The 27130-nt window shown below is 36.5% G+C and overlaps 1 protein-coding gene across 1 annotated transcript in view; it reads left to right on the plus strand.

Annotated features, from left to right (window-relative positions):
* The window catches only part of COX7B2 (cytochrome c oxidase subunit 7B2), a 105446-nt gene extending 88535 nt beyond the window's left edge, over nucleotides 1-16911 (plus strand). Inside the window, exon 2 of the mRNA XM_045815886.2 lies at nucleotides 16551-16911. Within this exon, the coding sequence (XP_045671842.1) occupies nucleotides 16613-16855 (243 nt within the window). The 5' untranslated portion in view covers nucleotides 16551-16612 and the 3' untranslated portion in view covers nucleotides 16856-16911. The remainder of the gene's footprint in view (nucleotides 1-16550) is intronic.
* The last annotated feature ends 10219 nt before the right edge of the window (nucleotides 16912-27130 follow it).

Consider the following 27130-nt stretch of genomic DNA (forward strand, 5'->3'; position numbering starts at 1 on the left):
TCTGAGATCATGATCTGAGCCAAAGGCAGACAACTTAACAACTGAGCCACCCAGGCGCTCCTGTGAAATGCTTTTTTGCATCTATTGACATGATACTGTTTTTATCCTTTGTCTTAATGATGGGATGTATCATGTTGATTGACTTATGAATATTGAACCACCCTTACATTCTGGGAATAAATCCTACTTGATCGTGGTGAATGATTTTTTAAATGTATTGTTGAATTCCATTTGCTAATATTTTGTTGAGGAATTTGCATCTACATTCATCAGAGATGTTGGCCTTAGTTCTCTTTTTTTGTAGTGTCTTTGTCTGGTTTTGATATCAGGGTAAATCTGGACTCAGAATGAATTTTGAAGTTTTTCTTCTTCTATTTTTTGGGAAAATGTGAAAAGAATAGTATTAACTCTTCTTTAATATTTGGTAGAATTCCCCCGTGAAGCTGTCGGGTCCTGGACTTTTGTTTGTTGGGAGTTGTTTGACTACTGATTCAGTTTCACTGCTGATAATCAGTCTGTTCAGATTTTCTATTCTTCAGCTTCAGTTTTGGTGGTTATATATTTCTAGGAATTAATCCATTTCTTCTAGGTTGTCCAAGTTGTTGGCATATAGTTTTTCATAATATTCCCTTATAATTGTTTGTTTTTCTGTGGTGTTTGTTGTTATTTCTCTTGTTTCTGATTTTATTTTAGTCCCCCTTCTCTCTCTCTTTCTCTCTCTCTCTCTCCCTCTCCTTTTTTTTTTTTTTTTTTTGATGAGTTGGCTAGAGGTTTATTAATTTTGTCAATTTATCCAAAGAACCAGCTCTTGGTGTCATTGATCTGTTCTATTGTTATTTTAGTATCTGTTTATTTATTTCTGCTGTAATCTTTATTTCCTTCCTTCTGCTGTTTAGCATTTTGTTTGTTGTTCTTTTTCTAGCACCTTTCAGTATAAGGTTAAGTTGTTTATTTTAGATTTTTCTTGCTTTTTGAGGTAGTCCTGAACTTCCCTCTTAGAACTGCTTTTGCTTCATCCCAGAGATTTTGGATCATTGTGTTTTCATTTTATTTCTTTCCATGCAACTTTTGATTTCTTTTATCTTTTTGATTGACCCATTCATTGTTTAATAGCATGTTATTTAACCTCCACGTATTTGTGCTCTTTCCAGATTTTTCCTTACAGTTGATTTCTAGTTTCATAGCATTGTGGTTAGAAGAATACACATGATATGACTTCAGTCTTTTTAAATTTGTTAAGACTTGTTTTGTGGCCTAATATATGATCTATTCTGGAGAACGTTTCAAGTGCACTTGAAAAGAATATATATTTTGCTGTTTTGGGTGGCATTTTTTGAGTATGTCTTTTAAATCCATCTGGTCCAGTGTATCATTCAAAGCCACTGTTTCCTTGTTGATTTTCGGTCGATTGATGTTAGTGGAGTGTTAAAGTCCCCTACTATTATTGTATTACTGTCGATTATTTCTTTTATGTTATTAACTGTTTTATGTATTGGGATGCTACCATGCTGGATGCATAAATTTTTACAACTGTTATATCTTCTTTGTCGATTGTCCTGTTTATGATTATACAATGTCCTCCTTTGTCTCTTATTACAGTCTTTGTTTCGAAGTCTTTTTTGTCCAATATAAGTATTACTCCCCTGACTTTCCTTTGACATCCATTTGCATGGTAAATGTTTCTCCATCCCCTCATTTTCAGTTTGCATGTGTGTTCAGGTCTGAAATGAGTCTCTTAAAGGCAGCATGCAGATAGGTCTTGTTTGTTTATCTACTCTGTTAGCCTATGTCCTTTGATTGGAGTATTTAGTTCATTTATATTCACAGTAATTTTGATAGATATTTATTGTCATTTTGTTAATTGTTCTGTGGTTGTTTTTATATTTTTTCTCTGATCCTTCTCTTGCTTGTTTTCATGGTTTGCAGCCTTTCTATAGTATATTTGGATGGTTTCTCCTTTATTCTTTGCATACCTAGTACTGGTTTTTGATTTGTGGCTACCATTAGGTTTGTATATAACATCTTTTGCATATAGCAGTTTATATTAAGTTGATTGTCACTTAGGTTTGAACCCATTCTTTATTCCTCGCCTCCCCATGTTTTACACATATGGTGTTCTAATTTACATCCTTTTATTTTGTAAATCCCTTGACTGATTTTTACATATGTAGTTATTTTTACTGTTTTTGCATTTTCTACTTTTCATACTAGTGGTCTTTCCTTTCCACTCAGAGAGTCCCCTTTAACATTTCTTGTTGGACTGCTTTTGTGGTCATGAATGCTTTTAGCTTATGTTTGCCTGAGAAATTCTTTATCTCTCCTTCTATTCTGAATGATAACCTTGCTGGATAGAGTATTCTTGGCTGCAGATGTTTTCCTTTTAGCACTTTGTATATATCATAGCACTCCCTTCCGGCTTGCCAAGTCTCTGCTGAAAAATCTGCTGATAGCTTTATGGGATTTCCCTTGTATATAACTGTCTTCTTTTCTCTTGCTGCTTTTAAAATTCTCTCTTTGTTACTCCTTTTTGCCATTTTAATTACTGTGTGTCTTGGTATGGACCTCATTGGGTTGATTTTGTTGGGGGATCTCTGTGCCTTCTGGGTCCGGATATCTGTTTCCTTCCCCAGATCTAGGGAAGTTTTTATCTATTATTTCTTCAAATAAAATTTCTGCCCCCTTTTCTCTCTGCTCTTCTTCTAGGATCCCTGTAATGCGAATGTTATTATGCTTGATGTAGTCACTGAATTTCCTGAGTCTATTCTCATTTCACCTATTTTTTTTCCTCTCACAACTCAGCTTGATTACTTTCCATTACTCTGTCTTCCAGGTTGTTAATTCATTCCTCTGTTTTCTCTAGTCTGCTATTTGTTCCATTTAGTTTACTTTTAATTTCATTTATTCTGTTCTTCATCTCTGATGGATTATTTTTTATCTCTTTATTAAGTGTCTCACTGATGTCCTCCACTCTTTTCTCAAGTCCAGTGAGTATCTTTATGATCTTTACTGTAAATTCTCTATCAGGCATATTGCTTATATCTGTTTTCTTAGGTTTCTTACTGTGGTTTTGTCTTATTCTTTCATTTGGGACACATTCTTTTGTCTAACTCTCTGTATCTTTTCTGTGTGTTAGAAAGTCAGCTATGTTTCCTGCTCTTGAAGGTAATGTCCTTATGGAGAAGCGGTCCTGTGGTTCCTTGTAGTGCAGTGTTACCCAGAACCTAGCATTTCAGGGGGTGTCTCCTATATGTATTGTGTGTGCCCTGCTGTTGTGTCCTGGCCACATTTGGTATGCAATTTTAGCAAGGTGCGCCTTAGGCTTCCACAGGGCCCTGCCACCACTGCTATTGCTGGCACCAAGGCCCCACAAAGCACACTGCATGAGAGATGCAATATTAGCAAGGTTTGCGCTGGTCTTCTGGGGGAGGGGACCACAGCTCCAGGACCAAGGAAAGCATGATTGAAAAGGGCAGATCCGCCAAAGCTTGGGGAAAGGGGCTTGGTGTAAGCAATTAGATAGTCCATGTCCTTGCTGCAGCAGGTGGCCCAGTGTTTTTGCTTAGGTGTGGGGAGGGAAATAGACCCTTCCAGCTCCTTTGCTTCTGAAGGGGTCTTCCTGTGATCCCTGCCTTTCTAGGAGAGGCTCTGAAATGAGTATATTGCTCTCTCTCCCATACGCCCTAGGTGTTTTTCAAACTGCTGCTTCTACATTATGTCTCCCAGGGCTTTTTGTCATGCTATCTCTTTTAGGGTGGGAACTGAGCTTCCTGTTGCCCTTGGGGCTCTCCCAGAGCAGAGCCCTCTGATTTTTGAAATTCCAGGCTTTATGTCCCAAGGGTTGTAAGAACTCAGGATATTCAGTCTTTCTCGCTTTTAAAGCCAAATGTTTTGGGGATTCCTCTCTTCCTTGCCAGCTCCCTGGTATGATAGTCTATTTCTTGCCCTTTTCACACCAGTGGCTCCCTCCTTCCTGTCAACTGCCAAGGTCCTTATTGCTCCCCACAGCATCTCCACCCCTTCCTACCCTTTTAGTTGTGGTGTCTTCTCTACCTTTAGTTATGGAGTTTGTTCTGCCAGTCTTCAGGTGGGTTATTTACACTGATGTGAGTTTATCTAGTTGTATCCGTGGGATAAGGTGAGCTTGGGGGTCCTCTTACTCCATCATCTTCCCAGCCTCCCTGGATCCCTTTTTCCATAGGACAGTATCCTTCCATACATTCTCACATTGTGTACAGTTCACACAGTATAAACTGTGTTTTTGGCTTAAAGTGTTGTCATTGATGTTATGGGGATATTCTTTGCAGTCAAATAAATGAATATTGTATGTAGGGATTCCCAGAATTATCTAGCTGGTGGGTATATGTTTTATCAGTATTTATGGACTTTGACAATTATCATTTGTAGGCTCTCTTAGATAACATGTGACATTGGTTGTAGGCATACTTAAGGAAATACCTTCATAATCTATCTTAAATTTAATCCTTTATGAAGCACGGCTACTGTTTATTTCCCAATATTAATTCCAAAATTTTCTTAGCTATTCTCTATGTGTCTTTAGTGTAAATTATAAAGTTATAGGTCATCCTGCAACATCATGAACTCAGAAGAAAATGCAAGAAATGGCTCTACCTTGGATATTATTAATTCTGAACACAATTAGATTATGACTGTCTTAACTCTGATTATTTTGTGTCTATTCAGTTTTATGAATCGCCTACATTTATTTTTAAGTCTTTCAGGCTTATCTCCTATTATTTTGTAGTAACGTTAAAAGCAAATTTTTATGGTGATTACGATATGATGTTCAATCAAGATGAAAATGTATTATAGAATTGGCAAAAAGCCAGAAGATTTATTTCAATGTGATGTTTATGTGCCACTGTTACATGTGCTGTTGTTTTGAATTTGACATTAAAGGAGACTCTCTTGATTTATATATGTTTGGACTTGAAGGCCACCTTTAGAGGAGAAATATTTGAAGACTAAATTTTAGCATTGGTAATTGGAGAAAAGCCCTTAATAAATCTCTCCAACCCCATTCTTTTCATCTGGTTGAGCCTATTTAAGAATTTAGCTTATCTACCGTTAATTCAGCAGGCTCTTCATGAGCTCTTTGGGTGGGAAAGGTACCTCTTATTTTTGATGACATAGTATCCTGATCATATCTGTTATAATACTTTTCATATTGAAACCTTATGATTATCTGTCTCTTCTTATAACCAAGCATTCCTGAAAGAGTGGGTGATTCTTATCCATTTTTGTAACTCCAGTGTTTAGCAGGCTGTAGTCAAATATGAGAAGCTCAGTTGAATCATATTTAAGCAATAAAATAACCTCAGTATTATTTAGGGTTTCTAGAGGATCTTTTTATTATGCAAAAAAAACTCGAAAGAGCAACTTTCAGTTCTAGAAATAAATAGAAAGAAGAGTATATATGTGCCCATTCTCACAGAATTGTAATTCCTCCTAACACTGACTTCTCTGGGCCTGTGCAGTACATTTATTTGAAGCTTTTAATATAGAAACAAAATGTTAGAGATAGAGGAAACTGGAGAGAATATAATCCACTGGTCCCTGTCCTTTAAGTGAATGAATCTCTGTTTTCACCCCTACCCCTGATGGACCTTTGATTGGATCAAATTTTTCTTCCAGTATTGTGGACTTTTTTCCCCCTCATTCAGTATGCATTCCACCTTCTTCTTTTAACAGTATCCTATTGCTCTTATGAAGCTATCTATCTTCCATTCTCAGTCAATGTCCTGATTCTAAGAAGGGCAAAGGATGTAAGTCCTTCACCTATTTCTATACTTAGATCTTTGTGCCTTTTTCAAAACTAGCTTGCATTAGAAAAATACATACATGAGTTTGGTTCTCCACCTCTCCTTCAAATAGAATATGAATCTAGGAAAGGAGTAGCTAGAGTTATGTATTTACTGTTTCCTCCCCACCCTCCTATTTTTATCCATGTTCCTCCTCAACATATGTTTATAATATCAACTCATGAATGTCTAGTAACCAAACAATTACTACAGATATTAAATCAATTTAAAGTGGTATTTATGTCATTTAAATCTTATGATTTGGATTTGATAAATGTGATAAAATACATCATATAAAGAAACCCATAGTTCCATCATCAGCAGTGAGTGTAAGCTCTATAAATTATACATGTAATCAAAATTATGGCCTATTGCATAGAAATCTTACTTTTCCAATTAACAAATATTCAGATGGTTAATTATGCTAATTTGGTTTAGAATGCCATTTTTATCTGTGACATTTTAGACTACATTAGATTAACAAAAGAGAAACTGAGAGTAACTTCTTTGAAACAAGAATTCTAATTGAAAGTCTTAGGATTTCAAAACAAGAATCTGTGTTCTGAATTTCTGTTGCATGTGTTTAGATGTGTAACCTCTTCTTTAGTGTCCTTCCCTCAGGAACTTAAAAAAGAAAGCTAAAATGAAATAGCAGTTCACTAAAACAGGATCCCTGCCTCAAGGTTTGGCAAAGTGCGTCCTTTCTCACTGTTTCTTCTGAGGCATTTACAAGGAAAAAAAAAATATCAGTTTACCAGAGTCAGCCCTCTGGCCAAAGTCTTTCTCACTTCCAAATAATGGATCCTAAGTGGAAGAACAAAAAAGGTAAAATGCCAACATCTTGTTAAAAGTTTTTTAAAAAGTTTTCAAAATTTTATGAAAGTGAAAAGGAAAAAAAGCATACTGAACGAGAGAACTGGCCTGGAAAAACAACTTGGGAAAGTGATCATAGTTAGTACTTGGGTCCATGAAGTGCTCTTCTCATCAAATGGAATTTCTCCGCAAATGCTCTGTAAGTTGCCCAGGTGATGGCAAGAATAAAAGCCTTACTCGTAAAGGTTTTATTTACAGATATATTTTGAACAGAATTTAGGAGGGCAGAGATAGTTCAAGTCATAAATAAAAAATCTGGAGATTTTAGAAACAAGGAAGAAAGGATATTCCAATCTGAATTTTGGATTTGATCCAAATTAACTTCTGGAGTAGACCCTTACTGGCCTAATTTCAGGTTAGAAATTAAAAACTATTTTCATGAAAAATGGAAACATTCAATGTGTCTTTCAAATTTAAAATGTCTTTGACATCTAAAAGTTAAACATTTTAATTGTTACTTTTGCATTATCAATCACATAATTAGATTAACTGCAGGGTTGGCTTGTACATTTTCATTTCAAGATTTAAATGAAAATTTCAGATTATGCAATGAGGGATTATTTTTTTTTAAGATTTTATTTATTTATTTGACAGAGAGAGAGAGAGAGACAGCCAGTGAGAGAGGGAACACAAGCAGGGGGAGTGGGAGAGGAAGAAGCAGGCTCATAGCAGAGGAGCCTGATGTGGGGCTTGATCTCAGAACGCCAGGATCAAGCCCTGAGCCAAAGGCAGACGCTTAATGACTGAGCCACCCAGGTGCCCCAATGCAATGAGGGATAATTGATGCAACTCTAATGGCCAGTGAAGCATCATGTGGTCTTTCTGTTCCTAGAGCATTTAATGAATAAAGGTAGATGTGGAGAGGAGGGAAACATCTACACAAATATTAAAGCTGCAGAAGTTAGAATCACATACTAAAGGCTGTAGTTAATTGTTACTATGAGTGTTTTTAAGAGACCCTGGGCTTACCATGCACTTTGTGCTTCTTCAGTGGTATGTTAAAAGTCCCCACAAGGAAGTGGTTTTGTTTGTGAAATGCCTCCTGGAATTATTAAACTGTTGGAAATGAGTACAATAATGTAACAGCATTGAGAACACAGAGACATTCTTTGGTGTTCCCTGAAGTGTGTTCTGGAAAGCACTAATACAGAGATATGCTCCAGAAGGAAAAAAACATGGCATGTTCAGCTAAGTTTGGAAAGTACCATCCCTGTGAGAGAATAGTCATGTACATTAGCACAGTAGAGGTTTGGAAAATGCTTCAATAAAGAAGAATTTAACTTTGTTATCTGCATATTGCCCAAACTTAGCTGACTTCAAAGCCCTTTTTAAAAATAACACTTTCTAACATCAAATGGAACTAGTAAAATAGGCACATCTTTTGGTGAATGTTGATGGTAAGGTCACTTTATGATTGAAATTAGTAAATCTAAGAGATAAGTGATGTATTCCATTCACTGGAATGGTATATTTTTCCTTTGAAATTAAAAAATTAATTCCCACATTCTCAGTTTATAGTTCTGAGATCTCCAGTGGCATGAGGTAGATCCTCAGAGGCTGTCATCCTTAGGTGCCTGTACCAAAGAATTTTGTTCTGGATCTGCAAAGCTGAGGATTGGATACAAAAATATGATGACTACAGAAATAAGAGACTGACATATTTTGAGACCTTAATTGGGTGAGCTGTCCAAGTTCTTATCATTATTCACTGGAGCATTTGCAGCATTCTCCTGCAAACTTTTCCCCATACTTGTACCAGAGTAGTGTCTAAGCTACAAATCTTTTGACCATCTAATTCACACCCCTGATGTCTTTCAGTGACTCCATGTATCATTTTCTGGATAAAATTTTCAAAGTTTCTAGAATTTATTATAACCATGATCTTCTTCTTTTCCAAGATTAGGTTGGAGAAATGCTGTGCATTTATCCAGATATTTTGACTTGCTGGTCCACTGAAATAGTCTCTTTTAGCAGGACCTGACTATACAACAATCTGTGAGCTATGGAATGCAGTTAATATAAAATCTTTTGAGAGTAACCACAGCAGCCCTTCAGCACTTAATATGTTGCCTAAAATAACAAGGTCACCTGTTTCCAGTGTTTGAAATGGATCAAAATGTAAAACTAACATGGACATCCACCTTGAGGAAATTCGATGGGCTTATGAAAGTTTAATGGAAAATGAAATAAGAATTATTTTGCACAATCATGCCACTGACTTGCAGTGTGCCATGCAGAAAAGCCCTCAACCTCTCTTATAATTTTGTTCTCTTAAACATAGCTGTCAGAAAGGGGGAAAATGAGTATAGTTGAAAGCACTAAGACTAAAGAAAACATAATGAGTAGTTAATGAGTCAATCACATGAATGTGATCAAGTCCATAAAAGGAATTGCCTGAATGAACACTGTGACTGTTCTCTGGATAGACTTTATTGAATACTTTTAGCATTCTGTATAGGGTACAGATGGTCTGGTTATTTAGACTTTTCCCCCCATTTTATTTTTTATTTAAATTCATTTAGTTAACATATAATACATCATTAGTTTTTGATGTAATGTTCAGTGATTCATTAGTTGTGTATAACACCCAGTGCTCATCACATCATGTGCCTTCCTTAATGCCCATCACCCAGTTACCCCATCGCCCCACCCGCATCCCTTTCCGCAACCCTCAGTTTGTTTCCCAGAGTCAGGAGTCTCTCATGGTTTGTCTCCCTTCTGTTTTCTTCTCATTTAGTTCCTGTTCCTATGATCTGCTGCACAGTTTATTTAGACTTTGACTGTGGGAAGAATGTGAGGGAGAGCGCATACCTTATATCCCTTCACTTTTCAGGCAACATTTGCCATTTGAGGACATCAGCTCACAAGCTGTCCACTCTGTTACTTCTCCCTCCTCACCTAACAATTCATTACCATAATATGCCTTTTAATTTTTTCAGGTAACATCCATTTATGTAACTTTTTAGACTTAATAAAGTGGCATAAACCACAGCCTTAAGCAAATGGCTGTACCATCCATCAATTCAGTGACTCAGGAGATGATGCCATTACATATGAAATAGAGCCATTGTTCAGCATTTCCACCAGCAGCATTGCTGCTTGCAGGTTTCCCATATTTCCTGTTACAAAAAGGCTGAAGCCTTAAGTAATCATGATGGGAGACACTTTGCACTGTGTACACTTAATCCTTCCTTGAGCAGCGTAGTCTTCTGAGAAATACATAAATGAACAGAAGACACTGCAGGTTATGTGCATTTTCATTTCAAGAAGATTGCCTTTTTTTATTGTTTCTTACTGTGTGTCAATATTCTGAAGCTGTAAAAAGAAGAGTAGAAATAAAAGCAGGTGGAAATAAAGGTGTTACAATTGAGCAATGTAGTCAAAGAGCCTCAGCTTTGAAAGTGTATCATTCATTATACAGCAAACCACCAGTATTACTAATACTTCTAATGTTTTTAAATGCTGCCAAATGTTTCTCTTGACTAACTTATTCCCAGGGGGGCTCCTATAACTCAGGTCACTCAGGTGCTGCTGTTTAAATTACCATGGTGGTGAATTCAGTTACTACTGTACTCTTCCAGTGGCCTAAAAGAATAAATGGCCTTCCTAAAATGTTTTTCTCTTTGGAAAAGTCTAGAGTGTTAGGGCTGGATAGGACCTTAGAGATTATCTGATTCACTGTTCCATAAACTTGTCTGGTGACAAGGCTCTTCTGAGAACTTTTTAAAAAGATACAGATTCTCAGGCTACCCCCTGAATGCTCTGTTACAGTAGGTTTGACATGGAGTCTAGGAGTCTACATTTTGTAACAAATATTCCAGATGACTCTTAGCATCAGGCAGGTTTGGGAAAAGCCAAATTAGTCTCAGTTTTGTTTTTTGTTTTGTTTTGTTTTGTTTTATAGACGAGCAAGTAGATACCCAGATAGATTGATTCATCTAAGTTGTGTACTGCACAACATTTTTTAAATTGAGATTAGTTCAGGGAAAAATGTTGATAGGCAGTCTTTATGCAGTCCATGGCAGGGAATGGGAGAATGTATTTTCTTAGAATTTAAGCCTCTGTATTGAATAGAGCAACGCCATTTAGAGGATTATGGGAGAAGTGACAGGAGACACTTTGCTTTGTATACAACAGTGGTTTTTAACCAGGGGTGATTTTACTCACCAAGTGACATTTGACAATGTCTGGAGATATATTTTTGATGTCACAACTGAGGAGAGGAAGGTAGTTCTTACTGGTGTGTATTATACAGGGGCAGGGGTGCTGCTAAACACACTGCAATGAACAGAGTCTCGCCCCCCAAGAAAGAATTACTTCGACCAAAATGTCAATAGAGTCCAGGTTGGGAAACCTTGGTATTCACTTAATCCTTTCTTGAGCATCATCTCTCTGTGTGATACTTACTGCTAATATTTAGGCACATTTGCGAAATAGAATACATTTTCTAATTTTCTCCCTAAAGTTAGATAGAAAACCTTATATCAAAGCTAAGCAGGGCATTTATTGATCTGTGTTATGCTGTACTTAGACTGGATGAAGTTGATTTTTTCCCTTACAGCCACACAGTAAATCGTTTTAGGATCCCTCCCTCCTTCTTATTCAGGTATCTAGACCTTTCTATTCCTAGAGCACCCCAATTATGTCTGCTTTGACCTTGCCGCATTCTGTACCTAGATCACCCGCACTCTTAATTCCCTGGAATCAGCTACAAGCTACAGTGTCAATGTCTGCTAATTTTTAACGGAAATAGACAGAATTTTGGTTCAAAATGGTAAGCCAGAGGCTAAGTGAATGGACTTATTCAGTTTACTTAGAGTACCTTATTTTCCACATCAGAGTGATTTTCTTTTCCTAATATTTCTCAATTCTAGTTCCTTTCCGTCTGTTTTATCAGAACTTAATTCAGATCCTCATCATCATTTTCTTGAACCATTGAAATAAACACTTAATATTGAAATAACCTCCTACCTTTTCTGCAACTTTTGCCATCTTCCTACCCATTTTCCACCTAACAATTATCTTTGTAAAGTGCGTTTCCCCCAGATTTTTCCCCATTCCATCAGTGGTATCTCCTCTGTAAGAATGTTTCTCAAACTTGGATTACATATGGAATCTTTTTAAAAGGGAAACAAATTCCTTCATATCATTTGTCCACCTTGAACTGCTTTATTTTAAAATCATGTATACATGTGTAAACATAAAACCAAATTTAAGATACAACTATGAAACCAGAACAGTTTCAAATTAAAATGAATTGAATATACAACAAAGAAAATTAAAAATTATAATATTAATTCAATATGACCATTAGTATTGTCCAGAATCTGCAACAGTGCTTGCCATAGCCATAGTCCTTTTATTTTCAGATGTCTATTCCATATAGTGAGCTGTGGCATGACTCGATTTGTCTAATTCTTCATTTTGTCCCTGGCATGAACACATTACTTAAACATGAAAACTGCCTCCATTCTTTTCCTATTAGTTCAGGATCAATAGTACAAGCAAAAAACGCAGAACAAGACAAACACAGGCAGCAGTAATTGATAAACTACATCATCCAGGTCTCATATTGTTATATTTCTTTAAATTGTGAAAGTAAACACACAAAACTAAGAATTCTCATTGTCAACTCACAGAAAAAGGCTGTGAGTTTGAGTGCTCTTTCCTCATTAGTGAGAAACACTGGTCTTTTGAATTGAGTCTAAATTCCATAGCCAGGCATATAAAGTCCTCACTGCGCTGCTCTTCTTTCCTCATCCGTCCAGGCTCATCTGTGGGCATTCACTTCTTCACTTATTACCTAGTGTTACTGAGCTCACCAGTTGCCCTGCCTGCATGCTCTCTCAGCCGTCTGTGCTTTCACTTTTGCTACTTCGTCTACTGTCTGCACTCCCAGGTTTGTTTTTTATATCTTAATCATCCTTCAAGATCTAGCCCAGGTGTCATTTCCTCTATAACCATTTCTAGAACTCCAGGTTGAAATGAAACTCCTCCTGTGGACCACGGATACCCTTTGTTCATCTCTAGCCTGTCTCCTCCCTTGTAACAGTGGCTCTGTTCATTCCCTCACTCTACCATAAGCTTCTCGAGAGTAGGTATGAAACCACTGGCACCCAGCCCAGACCCTCACACACCAGTAGTCACTTAGTAAAAAATTATAGTAAACCACCTCTGGTAACTATATTGGGTTTTTGGATTTTTTTATTTCCAATACTCAGAATTGAATATACTTTGAAAAATGATAGAAAAATGGTAGTTGAAAAATGTACTAGATTTATAATCAGGGGACTTGAATTCACATCTTGGCCTGTCATTTATTCTTATGTACAGAATGGAGATAAATAATCATCATTGTACACTGTTTTTGCAAATGTGCAAAATTCTGGGACAATGTCTGGCAAACAGGCATATATTCATTAAATATTAGCTTCCTTACTATATTAGTATATTACTGTGTTATTTCTTTTTATGGCCTTTAGTGATTTGAAATTATTTTTGTTATCTGTGAAGTTTCATATATATATATAATATATTTTTATTTAAATATATTTATATTTAAATATTATATAATATTATATATATATATATATATATATATATATATATATATATCTCCTTATTGCACTTAGAGTGAAGTCTAATATTAGTTATTTTCCTAAACTGAGTTTCAACATTGCTGTATAAAGTAGATGACACAATCAATTTTTCCTTTTCATCCTCACAGGATACTTCACTCTCTTTAACTATTTATATTTATTCAGAACATATTTCTTTTCTTATATTGCCACAGGCATGAGAGAACCTCTACTTTGTTCTTATTACCTAGAGAAATCTGTCTTCTTCCATCTCTTTGTGGTCTGTTTTCATCAAAAGCATCTACTTTGAGAAATATTTTCTTACCAGCATTATATTATTGAATTTTTTATGCTTTCATATGGATATTAGACCCTGTTGCTTCAGTTCTTCAGGTAATAGGCTTAGGTTTCTCAATAATATGAAATTTATTTTAAAAGTAAGTTATATGGACTTTAACAGTATGGAAAATTTCTCTAATCCATGGATTCCCAGCTCTTGTGTTTTATAAACAGAAATAGATATAATGTAGATATGAAAGCAACTGAGACAGATGTAGCTGATGCTGACAAGGAAAAACAAAAAAGGAATGAAAGCTGTGTTTTGTTTATTATGGGACAAAATGCCAACTACAAACTACAGGAGTTCCTAAAAGAAAATTCTGAATAATGGATACTTACTGGCACAAGAAAATTTAGGCTGGGTGGAAGAAAAAGTCTTCACAGATACAGGAATAACCAAAGGATGAACCAAACTACAAAGCAATGTGATCAGTGTCACTAGAGAGAAAGTATCTAAGTTTCAACGTAACATCTTGAGGATAGGAATAATGAAGTCCGCTTGTCACAAAGTAACAGGCATGCATCGATGACCCACAAGAAATCCCTGTTACCACAATTATTCTCTGGTTCTGTGCCATACTAGGTGCCACAAGTGTTTTGGTATTGGTATTTGGTATTAAGGCTGCACCTGTCCTACCCCGACCCTTTTCACCTTCAGCCTACTTTCTGAATTCAGTCAAATTAAAACCTTAGTGCATTTTAGTGGAGAGATTCATGACTAACAGGGGAAAAAACAAAACAAAACAAAACAAAAAAAAACCCTGAATATTTGGAACCTCAGAAGAAAAGCATTTGGTTCTGTTTTTGTCCCCTTCATCACAATCATGAAGAGTACCACTTTACCATCTGGTAGGAAATAAAAGAGAACCTTAGGGTCTTGTTTTCTAAGTTGGGAATAAAGTCGTTTGAGTTGGCAAATTTCAGTGAACAGTTATAAGTTTACAAGTACTGACCTCAGGCATTTTTGTATCCATGTTGCCTGCATTTGGACCGCAGTTAACATATGTCATTGCTAGAGACTGAACACTGTTTGACAGCTTGCACAAAGAAGAGAAATTGACAGAACTCTGTGTGTTTCTGCTTCCAGATCTCTTGTTCAATATAACTGTCTGTTTAAAAAAAATTATTAGGGCTGTTATGACAGGTACATTTGATTTTTTAATTTCTCCTCAGTGTTCGTTTTAACTTCTTTAGGGTTACCAGTATTCATTTATGTTTCAGATTGGTTTAAAAAAACAGTTCTTTCTGTGCTTTTGTGTCAACTATTGTGTATGCAAGGTTACATCCCTGGCTCTTAAAGACCTTGTAGTCGATTTGTGGAGAATATAATCTCTCAAGAAAATGACAAGACAAGCCATGGACTGGGAGAAAATATTTGCAAAAGACATATCTGATAAAGGGCTGTTATATAGGTTCATTAATTGTAACAAATGTAACAAATTTATTAGCCTGTTAGAGGAGGGGGAAGCTATGCATATGTTGTGTCAGCACGTATATGGGGACTCTGTATTTTCCACTAACTTTCGCAGTGAACCTTAAACTGTTCTAAAAAAAAAACGTCTATTTTAAAAAATGATAGAGCCAATACATCGTGTTAAAAGCTATGAAACAAGGGTTATAAGAAGTGTAGTAGCCCAGAGAAGAGGGGCTTTATCCAACTTGACTAGGGAGATGTGGAGATTTTACAGAAGTGGTGGCCTTTAGACTGGATTTATAAGACAAATAGAATTTTACCTGTAGAAAGGTGCAAGGCAGGAATAGGTAAAGAAGGAGAAGGGGGGAGGTGAGGAAAGGGGTTAAAAGAGAGGGGGAAAAGGAGCAGCAGGAGGAAGTATGACATACTCTGTGAATGCCTTATAATTCTGACTGAATCCTGAGTTTTTAGTAGTCACAGGTCATTGGACTTGTGGGACATGTTGTGAATTGTCATTTTGTCAGTCATGCTGATTAGAGTCTAGGGAGCAAGCCATTGGCTGTTTGTGAAGAATAGAAAAGATAGCACTTACTGTGTGCTTACTTCTGTTGTTGTTACGGATTATCACATGTAATCCTCATGTTACCAAACCCAGGTGCAGCTGCCCATCACCTGAAAGATCATCTCTCAAGAGACTAGTTTTGATTGGAAAAAAATTTGAACTTTATTCAGGAAGCTGGGAACCTGAGGAGAAGGTGGGCTCTTGTCCAAAAGCCAGCTCTGAGGTTTCCGCCTGGCCCAGGGGTTTTTAAAGAGGTTTGGGGTGGTCAATCAGTAAAGGGGTTGCAGCAGCCTTCATTTCTTGATTCATGCAGATTCAATGATGCCAACTACAACAGTTATCTCAGTGAGAGGGGGGTTGTGCAGGAGGGTCTGGTTCTTGTTTCACGATGTGCTGGAGTGTTCCCTTCTCTTTGAAAAGGAAGGCAGGGTCTATAGATGCACAAAGGGAGGCCAGTAAAGTCATCTGTGTGACTAAAAATGGAAAACATTTTGCTGAAGAACTACTGGACTAATCAGAAAGCCGAGGCAGTTTTGAACAAACTTGCTGGCTTCTGTGGCCTGGGAAAGTTCTAGTCCTTCACTCCCCAAGGCCGGTGGTCTACAAATCTCAAAGAAAGTAAATCAGTTCTGTTACAGATAAAGGACCTTAGGTCAGCAAGTAAGGAGTGTGCTAACTTTAAGCAAGTGAACCCTTAAGACCCGCTGGAGTGCTGTTACACACACAGCATGTGTTGGAGCTGGGCATTTATTGTCTCAGTTTGCCATTGAAAAGACTAAGGCAAAGAGAGGTTAAGTAACTGCCAGAGTTCATATAGCTAATCGGTAGCGGAGCTGAGACTCAAATCCAGGCAGCATGGTAGCAAAGCTACATGACCGGTCACACTCAGGAGCGCTGTGAGTGAAGCATTCAGAAGGAGGAACTGAATGTAGACAGATGTCATCGCCTATCTATTGTTTTTCCAGGTTTCTTCCCAAGGAAATAGGCCGACTGCTCCAATCAACAGCAGTCCCGTCACAACTTCATCATGTTTCCCTTGACCAGAAATGCACTAAATAGGTTCAAGATTCGAAGCATTCAACAAATTAGGTCAAGACAGAGCCACGAAAATCATTCACAAGATTTCCATAACAAATACGGTAACACTGTACTAGCCAGTGGGACCGCTTTCTGTGTAGTTGCATGGGTGTTTATAGCCACACAGATTGGAGTAAAATGGAATCTATCTCCTGTCGGCAGAGTCACCCCAAAAGAGTGGAATGATGAGTAACCATCAAAGTTACTGTAATACAAAATTGTTTCAAAATAAACTTGTCATTTAAGCACTCTGCTGCTCATTAAAATATAGCATAATTGAAGAAATAAAATACATTTGAAACCTTTAAAAAGTTGTTGAAAATACTCATTATAGCGCCTGGAAGCAAAACAGTAGCAGTGGGTATAGGTTATAGGAGATTATGAATAATAAATATTTGAAAGTAGAATTAATAATGCATGTATTTTTCTGGCTTAATGATTTACAGTAGGTATCCCTTAGTAGGTATACACACATATGTACCTTATAAATTTGTTTGGCAAATTCTGTTGAATCTTTCCTTAAAACATATTCATGATAAAAAAATATTCATCATCTGACTATTTTTCACATCCTTAATCTTTCCCATCATGAGCTGTATCACCATACTCTTACCCAGGTTATTATAAAAACTTTCTCACCAGTCTCCTTGCTTCAACACATGATGTCCCACATCCTCTACCCCACCACACACAACTTTTTTTAACACAGAAGCCAGAATGATCATTTTATTTTATTTTTTTAAATTTTATTTATTTATTTGACAGAGAGAGCCAGAGTGCACAAGCTGGGAGAATGGCAGAGGGAGAAGGAGAAGCAGGTTCCCCGCTGAGCAGAGAGCCTGATGTGGGACTCAATCCCAGGACACTGGGATCATGACCTGAGCTGAAGGCAGATGCTTAACTGACTGAGCCACCAGACGCCCCTAAAATGATCATTTTAAAACGTTAGTGATATCACTCCTCTTTTCAAAACCCAATGACTCTGCATTTCACTCCAGAGTTAAAGCCAAAGTCCTTAGAAAGGTATACAGGCCCCCTAGATGCTGCACTGATCAGTTTTACTCCTGCATCAGGACATTTCTGTTTGCTCTTTTCTCTCCTTGGAATGTACTTCCTCCAGATCTTGTATGACTCATTTCATCATACTTTTCAGGGTTTTGTTCAGATGTCATATTTTCAGAGGAGGACTCTGACTACCCTTTTTAAAATTGCAGGCCCTCCTTAGTTTGGGCTTTGTCTGTCCTGCCTCCTTGCTTTATTTTTCTCCATAGCAATTATCATCATCTGACATAAGATATATTTTGTTTATTGTCTGTGTGCAAAGCTCCATAAAAGCATAGTTTGGAAACTGGGTTTTTCATGACTTTATCCCTATAACAGGGCTTGATAGATTAGACCTTCAGTAATTATTGGTTGAATTAATGAATATTAGTCTACAAATAATGAATTTGTTTACCACTGTGGGTTTGCAATGATTATTGGAGAGTATATTGGTTATCTATTGCTATTTTATAAATTACCCTAAAACTCAGTGGCTTAAAACAATAAACATTTATTATCTCATAGTTCCTGTGGGTTAGGAAACTCAGTGTGACTTAGCTGGATATCTCTGGCTCAGGATCTCTCACTTCTGTAATCTAAGTGTCAGGGCAATAATCATTTCAAGGTATAACCAGGACAGGATCTATATCCAAACACATACAGCTGCGTACTGGCCTTAGGACCTCACTGAATGTTGGCTGGACACATCAGTTCCTTTTGTGTAGTTTTCTCCCTAGGGTATCTCACAGTGTAACAGAGTAAAAGATACAGAAGCCAAGGTCTTTTATAACCTAATCTTGCAAATGACATTCCATCACCTCTACCATATTTTGTTCACTAGAAGTGAGACACTAATCAAGGCTCTAAAAGAGGGGAGGGGATTATGCAAGGGCATGATTACCTCAAGGTAGGGATCATTGGGGAATACCTATCACAGTTGACATTGGAGACCACCTCCTCCTGGATGACTAACTTCAAGATAAATGTATCTCAATGTCAAATATACATTAATACCGTTATTGTGGAGACAAAGGTCATTATGTGTTCCTTCCCAGTTTTACTATGGGAGAGTTCCTCTAGGGTCCTTCCTAGGTATAGAATTGGTAGTTCTTAGGGAATGCTCATTTTCAGCTTTATCAGTATTGCTGGATTATTTCCCAAAGTGGTTAAATAGTTTACAGTCTCACCAGTAAAGTATACAATTTCCTTTTTTCCACATCCAAACTCACTCTTAAGAGTTTTCATACCTTTTAGTATTTGCTGCTTTGATGAGTGTGACATAGTAGCTCTTGTTTTAATCTGTATTTCCTGGGCCTAATTACTGATGAGGTCCAACATCCTGTGTTAGCCTGTGTGTGTGTGTGTGTGTGTGTGTGTGTGTGTGTGTGTGTGTGACTTTTCTGTTTCTTTTTCCATTTCTCTATTTAGTTGTTTGTCTTGCTCATTTTGTAAAAGTTTTTGAATAAATTCTCCATACTAATTTTATCAGTCAGGGTTTAATCAGAGAGGCAGAACCATATAAGTAATATAGAATATCAGATTAATTATGGGAATTAGAACTGATGCAATGGTGAGAACCAGTGGAGCGGTTTTTACAAAGCTGTTGCCTTGCCATCTGGTACTGAATAAGTTCTTAGTAGAGGAGGAAAGCTGGATGTGAAGTAGGGGAGAGCAACAACCAACTGGAATTGGGAAGGATGCACTGGAATCCTGGCTATAAACTAGAACCTGTGCCTGTTTGTCACTGTCTGTAAGATGACATGGATGACTTATGGGAGCAGCTGGTGCCCTTCATTGTGGAACTGCGCATTCACCTGACCCAGTACTCAAAAAAGCTAAAGAATTGGTAGAAGGTTAAATAGCTCTAGGTGTTGGACCTTATCAGTAAAACAAACCAGAAGATCAGCAACAGCATACACACACTTCACAGTGCCCAGTGTTTTATGCCAGCCTTCCAAGTACAAAATGGTTGCTGTCTTATGTCCACCATCCCTATATAATACATATCTCTCTTGTGGTTGACCCTAATCTGAAACCACAGAGGGAAGGAATTCTGGAAAAACTAGTTGAAGCCTAGTTAAATTGACACTTAGAAAGCCACAGTAACCCACCGCTTGTCAATTTGACATAAGGGCACATCTTTCCTGACTTTATTTGTATTTCAAATAAAGCCAAAAACAAAAATATGCTTTTACCTAACAATGCAACTTTCCCTCATAAAACTAATACACTAGTCCTGTCCCTAAAAAAGTACATGAAATCCCTTTACAAACCATGGCAGGGTGACACTGTCAACTTCCAGTTAAATGGAGCCATTTATGTGATCCCTAGGAGAAGTCTAAGACCTCTAGACCAGCAAAACCCAAAGCTATAGAAATGAATATTTCTCTAGTGGATCACTAGAGGTGATTGTGATAGGACCCACTCTCATCTCTACTTGTTGATTCCCAGGCCCGAAACTCCCAGCTCTGGGAAAATAGCACTGCGTATTTGTTGGTCATTTAGAGCATGGAAGACATTACTTCAGCCTGGCAAGGTAGTGTTATCCAGCTGTTGCCATAACTAACACTTTTGAAAGGTTCTTGCACCATTCTATTGGTGGTGGGAAACATAGTAAGATCAGTGAATTCCATAGCATGAATCCATTAATGTATTTCGTTTGCTATAAAGTAAGTTTCTTTGTCAGGATCAGTGCTTTGTTGTGTACCAAGGTACTAAATAAGGCATTTAGCAAGTTCATGGATGATGGTATTCATAGAAAGGATGCAGAGACAGAAGGTAAATCGACATTGTTAGTTAAGTGTTCAAGTGACAGCAAACCACTGTCCTTTCCATGATTGAAGTGGTCCGAGGAATGGTGTTAAATATAGGTGCATTGGTGGCCTGTCCACTGGTAGATTGGGTACACTCAACAGTGTCTGTGGCCAGACTAGTCTTGATGGGTGCAAGTCCATTTTGTGAGCCCATACATAATCATCCCTGCTGTCGTGATCACTCTGTGTCTGAGGCACTGAGAAGGCATAGGGTGTCTGAGAAAGAGAGTCATAGCCATAAGATGGGTCATCTTTTCCACCTGATTATTAAAATGATACTCTGCTGACTATTATTTTATGTGTATTTATATGGGACCTGACTATCTTCCCACTCTGTGCCCATTTATAAAAGTCTGTTCACATAATCCATTCCCAAACTTACTGTCATCAATTTCCCAGTAGTGTTCCTTTTAATTCCCTGATCAGCTTGTCATACCATTAGCTGGTCCCCGTGACTTGGTGTACAGTTGTACCTCTGGTAATTTTTCCTTCCAAGTAAAATGAGCAACTGTGTATTCTACTTAAAGTACTGCCGACCAGGAAGATTCCCCGTCTTCGTCCTTGTCAACTTGGAAATAAACTATATTGCTGAAGCCCTCCACTTCGAGTTATGGCCCACCTATTTTGCAGAACCAGATTTTAATTCTTTCTTCTTTGGTCCACTAGTAATAGGAAACTCCCCACGGGGTCATATACACCTGTATACCCTACTAAGTTCAAAGTGAATGAAACTTTCCCAAACACACAACTTACAAACAGTGGAACCAGGAGTCAAGCTTTAGAACCTGTTCTTTTACTTCCAAGTTACACTGTTAGTCTTTTTTCAGGTATACAGGTTGGAAGTTCTGGAAAGATTCAGGCTGGAACTAGAGAAGATAGGGAACAAATCACAGATTGTTGTGAAAACCTTGGGAGTGAAAAATGTTATCAAGAGAGTAGATCAACAAGGAAGTAGAGATAGGGAATGTATGTGGCATGTAATGAGTATTTTTAAATGGCTGTTACTTTCCTCTTTACCTTCTCCCTGAATATTTTCTGATTTGATATACGGGTGAAAGCCTATATATGTGTATATATGTAAGCCTTTGTGTGTTTATATATGCATAAGCCTCTGTGTGTTTGTGTGTAGAGAAAGAATGCATATGTGTGTATATCTATATGCATAGATATAGACATGTACACATACATATATTTATATAAGTATGGAGAATATACACACATACATATACATGCATGTTTTTAAGAATACAGTTATTTTAAGGAATGTATATATACAAATAAATACTTAAGATTATTGTGGTATTAAAATTTGTGACCTCTCGTTTCTTATAATAAAACTTAGATATTGAATCTTTTACTGTTTCTAACCTTTCTCACTGGATATTGTATTTTGGTCATATGTAAAACATTGGAGGCAAGCCATTTTGTTGTTCTCCATGTGCCTTATAGCTAACTTTTAGATACATTTATAAAATTATCAGCCACAACACAATTGTTACATTGTCTCACACACTTCTTGGAAAACTATATTATTATATATTACCATTATGAGGAAGATATTACTTGGCAGTTATTGAATACATTTGCTTGCTGTCGGCAGAGTTGGATAACTTCATTTTGATACATATTCTCCCTTTATTTGGAAAAACTGAGCTGCCATAGCTTTATTTTGCTACTGGGCTCTAAATAAGCATGAATAATAAGTGAAGAATGAATAATTAAAGTTTTCCATGTCTGTGTGCTGTTATAGCTTAGAGGATTGGATGTTTTTCTCATCTGAAATTGTAGCAATCCTATAAGGTCTGTAAGCTGGTCATGTATCTTGTTGAATTGATGTATACCCATGATTAGCCTGGATTGGCTAAATGACATGGAATTCAATTTAAAGTGAAAATAGAATTCACAACTCTTGGCTTTTGGTCTACTGCACCATTAGGAATTTCACAGACTTTCTAAGAAAAGACAACCCTGATCTAATCCCAGGTGGTGATGGTATGTTGATAAATAAATGCTGTAGCTACATGCCAACTATTGAGAAGATTGGTAAGTAAGAGTCAGGCTGGAGGATAGGGCCAAAGGGATAATATGTATTTGATCAGTCTTAACTTATGTCCATCTACTTTAAATAGGATTTGAATACGAGGTCCAGTATTTACTAGTTCTTGTTTCATAACACAACCTTATAGATAAGAACAATGACAAGTACGTCAAAAATGCTAAATTCTGGTTTCAGTTATAAACAATGAATAAAGAGATATCTCTGTGTCAGTTTTCACCCATTCCTTAACTGATTTAGCAGATGTACTGTGTTCCATCTTTAACGATGTGATGCAGGAAAAGTGAAGTAGGGATTGCAAGCCAATTGTTAGTACCCATTGTTAAAGCATTATAACAATGAATTCACCCCCTTTAAAAGAAGTTTCTGCTAATTTTGGAAATTAAGTACCCTAATAGTTCCTCATTTGTTACCAGAATGGAAAAGTGCATCGATGTCCAACATGTATCTTCAAATCTTTCATGTTCTGCAGTACAGCAGCTGCTTTCCTGGAGGGGGATGACATTAATTTGAGCAGTATCTCTTATTTTCCAATAACCTTTTACATTACAAAAAAATCTGCAACTTCATTTTCTTCCCCTATCTGGAAACCATAGAAACCAATGTGAAATTATAGCTAAGAAGTTCGTCACTGGGCTATCTCAAGCTGATCTCCATGGAAACATTTCACATTTTCTTGAAATGAAAGATCTTCCAATCAGGCACAAAACCATAACTGATGGGTGTCTGACAAATATAACAACAACAACAGAGAAGTATATGGATATTTTATTAGATAATACATGCAGAAGAGTTTTAAAACCACTTCATAAATGAGAACATTTAAATGGTAAGTATAATGCCAACTATAGAAATAAACATACAGTTTTGAAAACAATATTCTGTCACTCTTTTTAAATGTTGTTCTTTCTAGATTTTTGCATTAAAGGCAACTTCCTAAAATAGTATGGACTTTGAATTCAGAAAGATCTATATTCAGAATCTATTTCTGCCCCTTGGCTATCTGGCTCATTGTTCCCATTTTCTTATAAAGTTGAGGAAAATAATATCTGATTTACAGATCGTTTGCAGATTAAATTGAGTTAAATGCTTAATAAGCAATTATTTTTTATCTGGTAAAATGAATAAATGAGTGATGGAAGTATTGTGGAGGAGGAGGATTTTAGCCCTTTAATAAATGGTTAAGAGATAGTACTGTCCTATATGACATATTACCACATTTCCTAATATTAAGAGCTCTGTTATTTAACTATGATAATACAAAAGCAATGCCTAGTTCAAAACTTGGCTAATTTCCAAAAATTCATTTTTGAGATTGTTGTTTGGAGCTTGGGTCCAATGAACAGCGTGGGTGGGGGAAGGGCTCCGTCCTGTTGTAGGAGGGAGCTCTAAAATAAGCCTGTGAGATAAAAATATTGTTTTCAAAATTAAATTACAAAATTGTGAAATCTTAAATTACATAATCAAAATTAATTACAAAGTATAGTTTATTATAAAGTTCAGTATTTATTTAATGTAGTTTTCTGTTATATGTAGAATACATACAGTAATACACATTTACCAAGACATGTACATGACCAATATAATTGTCCAGTAGGCCCAGAAAGAGTGTGAGGACATGCCCTTTTGTGAGAGCAATGGGAAACTGAGAAACCACTCAGGAGCACATAGAGCTACTGAGCAGAACATAAGATGGAAAGTTCTCTCCTGTGTGCATTTGTTTATATTTTGTCTCTGTCATCTGTATCTATGTTTCAGTCTTTTGATTTCTCTCCAGTCCTTTCTGTTTGCTTTTCCTCTGTTCCTGTGTCTTTTTCTTTAAGCCTATGTAATTGAATTTGATTAAGTTATATATATATGATACGACTCTATATTGCTGTTAACAACAATATTAAAATTAAGCGCCCTTTAAACTTTTTCTGCAGCAACACTTGCTGAATGAAGGATATATGACAAATTTCTATGAATGTAGCCAGAATTTGATTTTTTTAAAAAAATAGGGAAATAAAGCAATAGGAACATGCATATTTTTGTGGGTTAAGAGGTCCTAAGTGTTCTGAAAGTATTTTAAGCATACATAATTACACTGATTTTAGTCTCTCAAACTTTGTAAGGAAATAACTAAAGATTAATAAGCTGTATGATAATTTATATTTACTTCAAGTGTGTTAAACTATATTGTAAATTTTTGTTTACCTTGGGCTAAGATAGGCTTGCAGTTATGTCACCGTTTGAAGCGCATTAGATTTGGCCAAACACATTCTCTCAACGAAACACATTCAAATGTTTATATGTATGAGGGACATGTACTAGGAAAAACCTTAAATTCACTCCAATTTCTGTCTTTTTTCTGTATACCTGCCTCCCTACCTACTAAATAATTTGTGAGCTTGAGTTTTTAATTGTTACTATTGTAGCAATAGAGTATTCAAGACATTGCGTTATTATTACATCACCTAATGTTATGAGAATGGCGGTTAAGGTAATAGACCACCCTATCAAAGTCTGCTTAACTCTTGTGAACTATAAATTATGGTACCAGGAAAACTTTGCAGTTCTAATAACTCTATAAATTATATAGAGTTGCTATATATAGATAGATACAGTAACTCTCTCTCTATATAAAATATATATATTATCTCCCCAACAATAGTGAATAAGAAATCTAAGCCGTTATCCCCAATAAAATAGGATAAGACTTTGACCTCACACTCATTTCAAAAATGTTACTTAAAATTAATTGCTTTTAAATAAACTACTCACATCATATATTTTTCTAATGTGACAACATTTAAAATAATTATTTTACTTCATATCCATAGAACAAACTGCTTGAAATTTGGCCTGTTAAAGACTCTACCCAACAAGAGGAAAAGCGTTTTATTTGCTAAATGTTATGCAACTTCAAAGTGGTCAATTCTTCAGTTTTTGCCTAAGCAATGAGGAAATTTAGGATGATTGCTTATGTAAAATGAAACAATAATGCTATTAATTACACCTAAAAGGAAGGTTCCAATTAGGAGAAGAGAAATCTTATATTCTTCACAACTACTTTTTCTCATGTATTACATACGATTTTTAAGCAAGATTACTTGCTTCGTCTTTACTTATGTGTTACATATTTAGTCGTTTAACTGATACAGTGTTGCTGTAAACTGACTGTGTCTCTTCAGAATTCACGTTGAAACTTAATCCCCAGTGTGGTGGTATCTGGAGGTGGGGCCTTCAGAAGGTGGAGTCCTCATAAATGGAATTTATAAATGGAATTAGTGCCCTTATAAAAGAGATCCCAGAAGACTCACTTGCCTTTTCCACCATGTGAGGACAGAGTGAGAAAATGGCTGTCTATGAACCAGGATGTGGGCTCTCACCAGATGCTGAATCTGCTAGCATCCTGATCTTGAACTTTCTGGGCTCCAGAACTGTAAGAAATATACTTCTGTTCCTTATAGTCCACTCAGTCTATGGTACAGCCGCCTAAACATAATAAAAGAAATGTTTTATAATCTTTATTCATTTAAAATTAATAAGTTTATTGGCTTGTGTTATAAATCTCGGGATACAAGATCATTAATTAGTTTGTGGAATTTAATTACTAGAATTTTTAAGTAATTGTTGAGAAGAGGGTGGCAAAATAACAGAAAACTTCTTTTATGAATTATTCACAAATGTGTGCCACATTTAATTTGCATTTGTTGGAACTGACCATTTTGTAATGCTGTCACTGAGCCAGTCTCTCTTCAAACTACAAACTTGGTAAGTTTGTCTATGGTTAGTTAGATACAGTAAGGCTAAGCTAAAGAGAGATCTAAAATGCAGTCTCAAGAAAATAGAAGTTTATTTCTCTCTGATTTAGCAGTTCAGTGTAGGCAAACAGTCCAGGGCAGTAGGTTACACCCCAAAGCAACAACTTCCATAAAACAGTAGCCACAGGAGACACCAAGGACAGATAGGAAACATTAATAACAGGAAGAATTACACATTTTTCTAGCTAAAACAAGTTCATCCTTTCCCCCAAGATAGGATGGTTATAGAAATATTAAGAGAGAGAGAGAGCGAGAGAGAGAGAGAGAGTGTGTGTGTGTGTGATTGAAATAATTTAAATAGCATAACCATATTGCAATTAAAACCAAAGCATTCCAAAATTATAAAACAGCCCCTTCCATCTGGAATTTAGAAAATAAATCTATGAACAACTCGTATTAGGGTTATCTAGCAAAATATAATCCATACATTATTTTTTATGTATCTATATATATCTGTATCTATTTCCCTCTTTCCCTTTTCCTTTCTTCCTTCCTTCCTTCCTTCCTTCCTTCCTTCCTTCCTTCCTTCCTTCTATCTATCTATCTATCTATCTATCTATCTATCTATCTATCTATCTATCTAAGCAGAGAAAGAGGGAGGGAGAGATTATTACAACAAATAGGTTGGCTCACCCACTTATGGAGGCTGACAAGTCTCAAGATCTAGAAAGTGAGTCAACATACTGGAGATTCAAGAGAGCTGATGTGTAGTTCCAGTCCAAGTCTGAAGGCCTGAGAATCAGGAGAATCAG

This window comes from Ursus americanus, chromosome 8, assembly GCF_024610735.1.
Source record: "Ursus americanus isolate L20-20 chromosome 8, mUrsAme1.1.p, whole genome shotgun sequence".
NCBI classification, from domain to species: Eukaryota; Metazoa; Chordata; class Mammalia; order Carnivora; family Ursidae; genus Ursus; species Ursus americanus.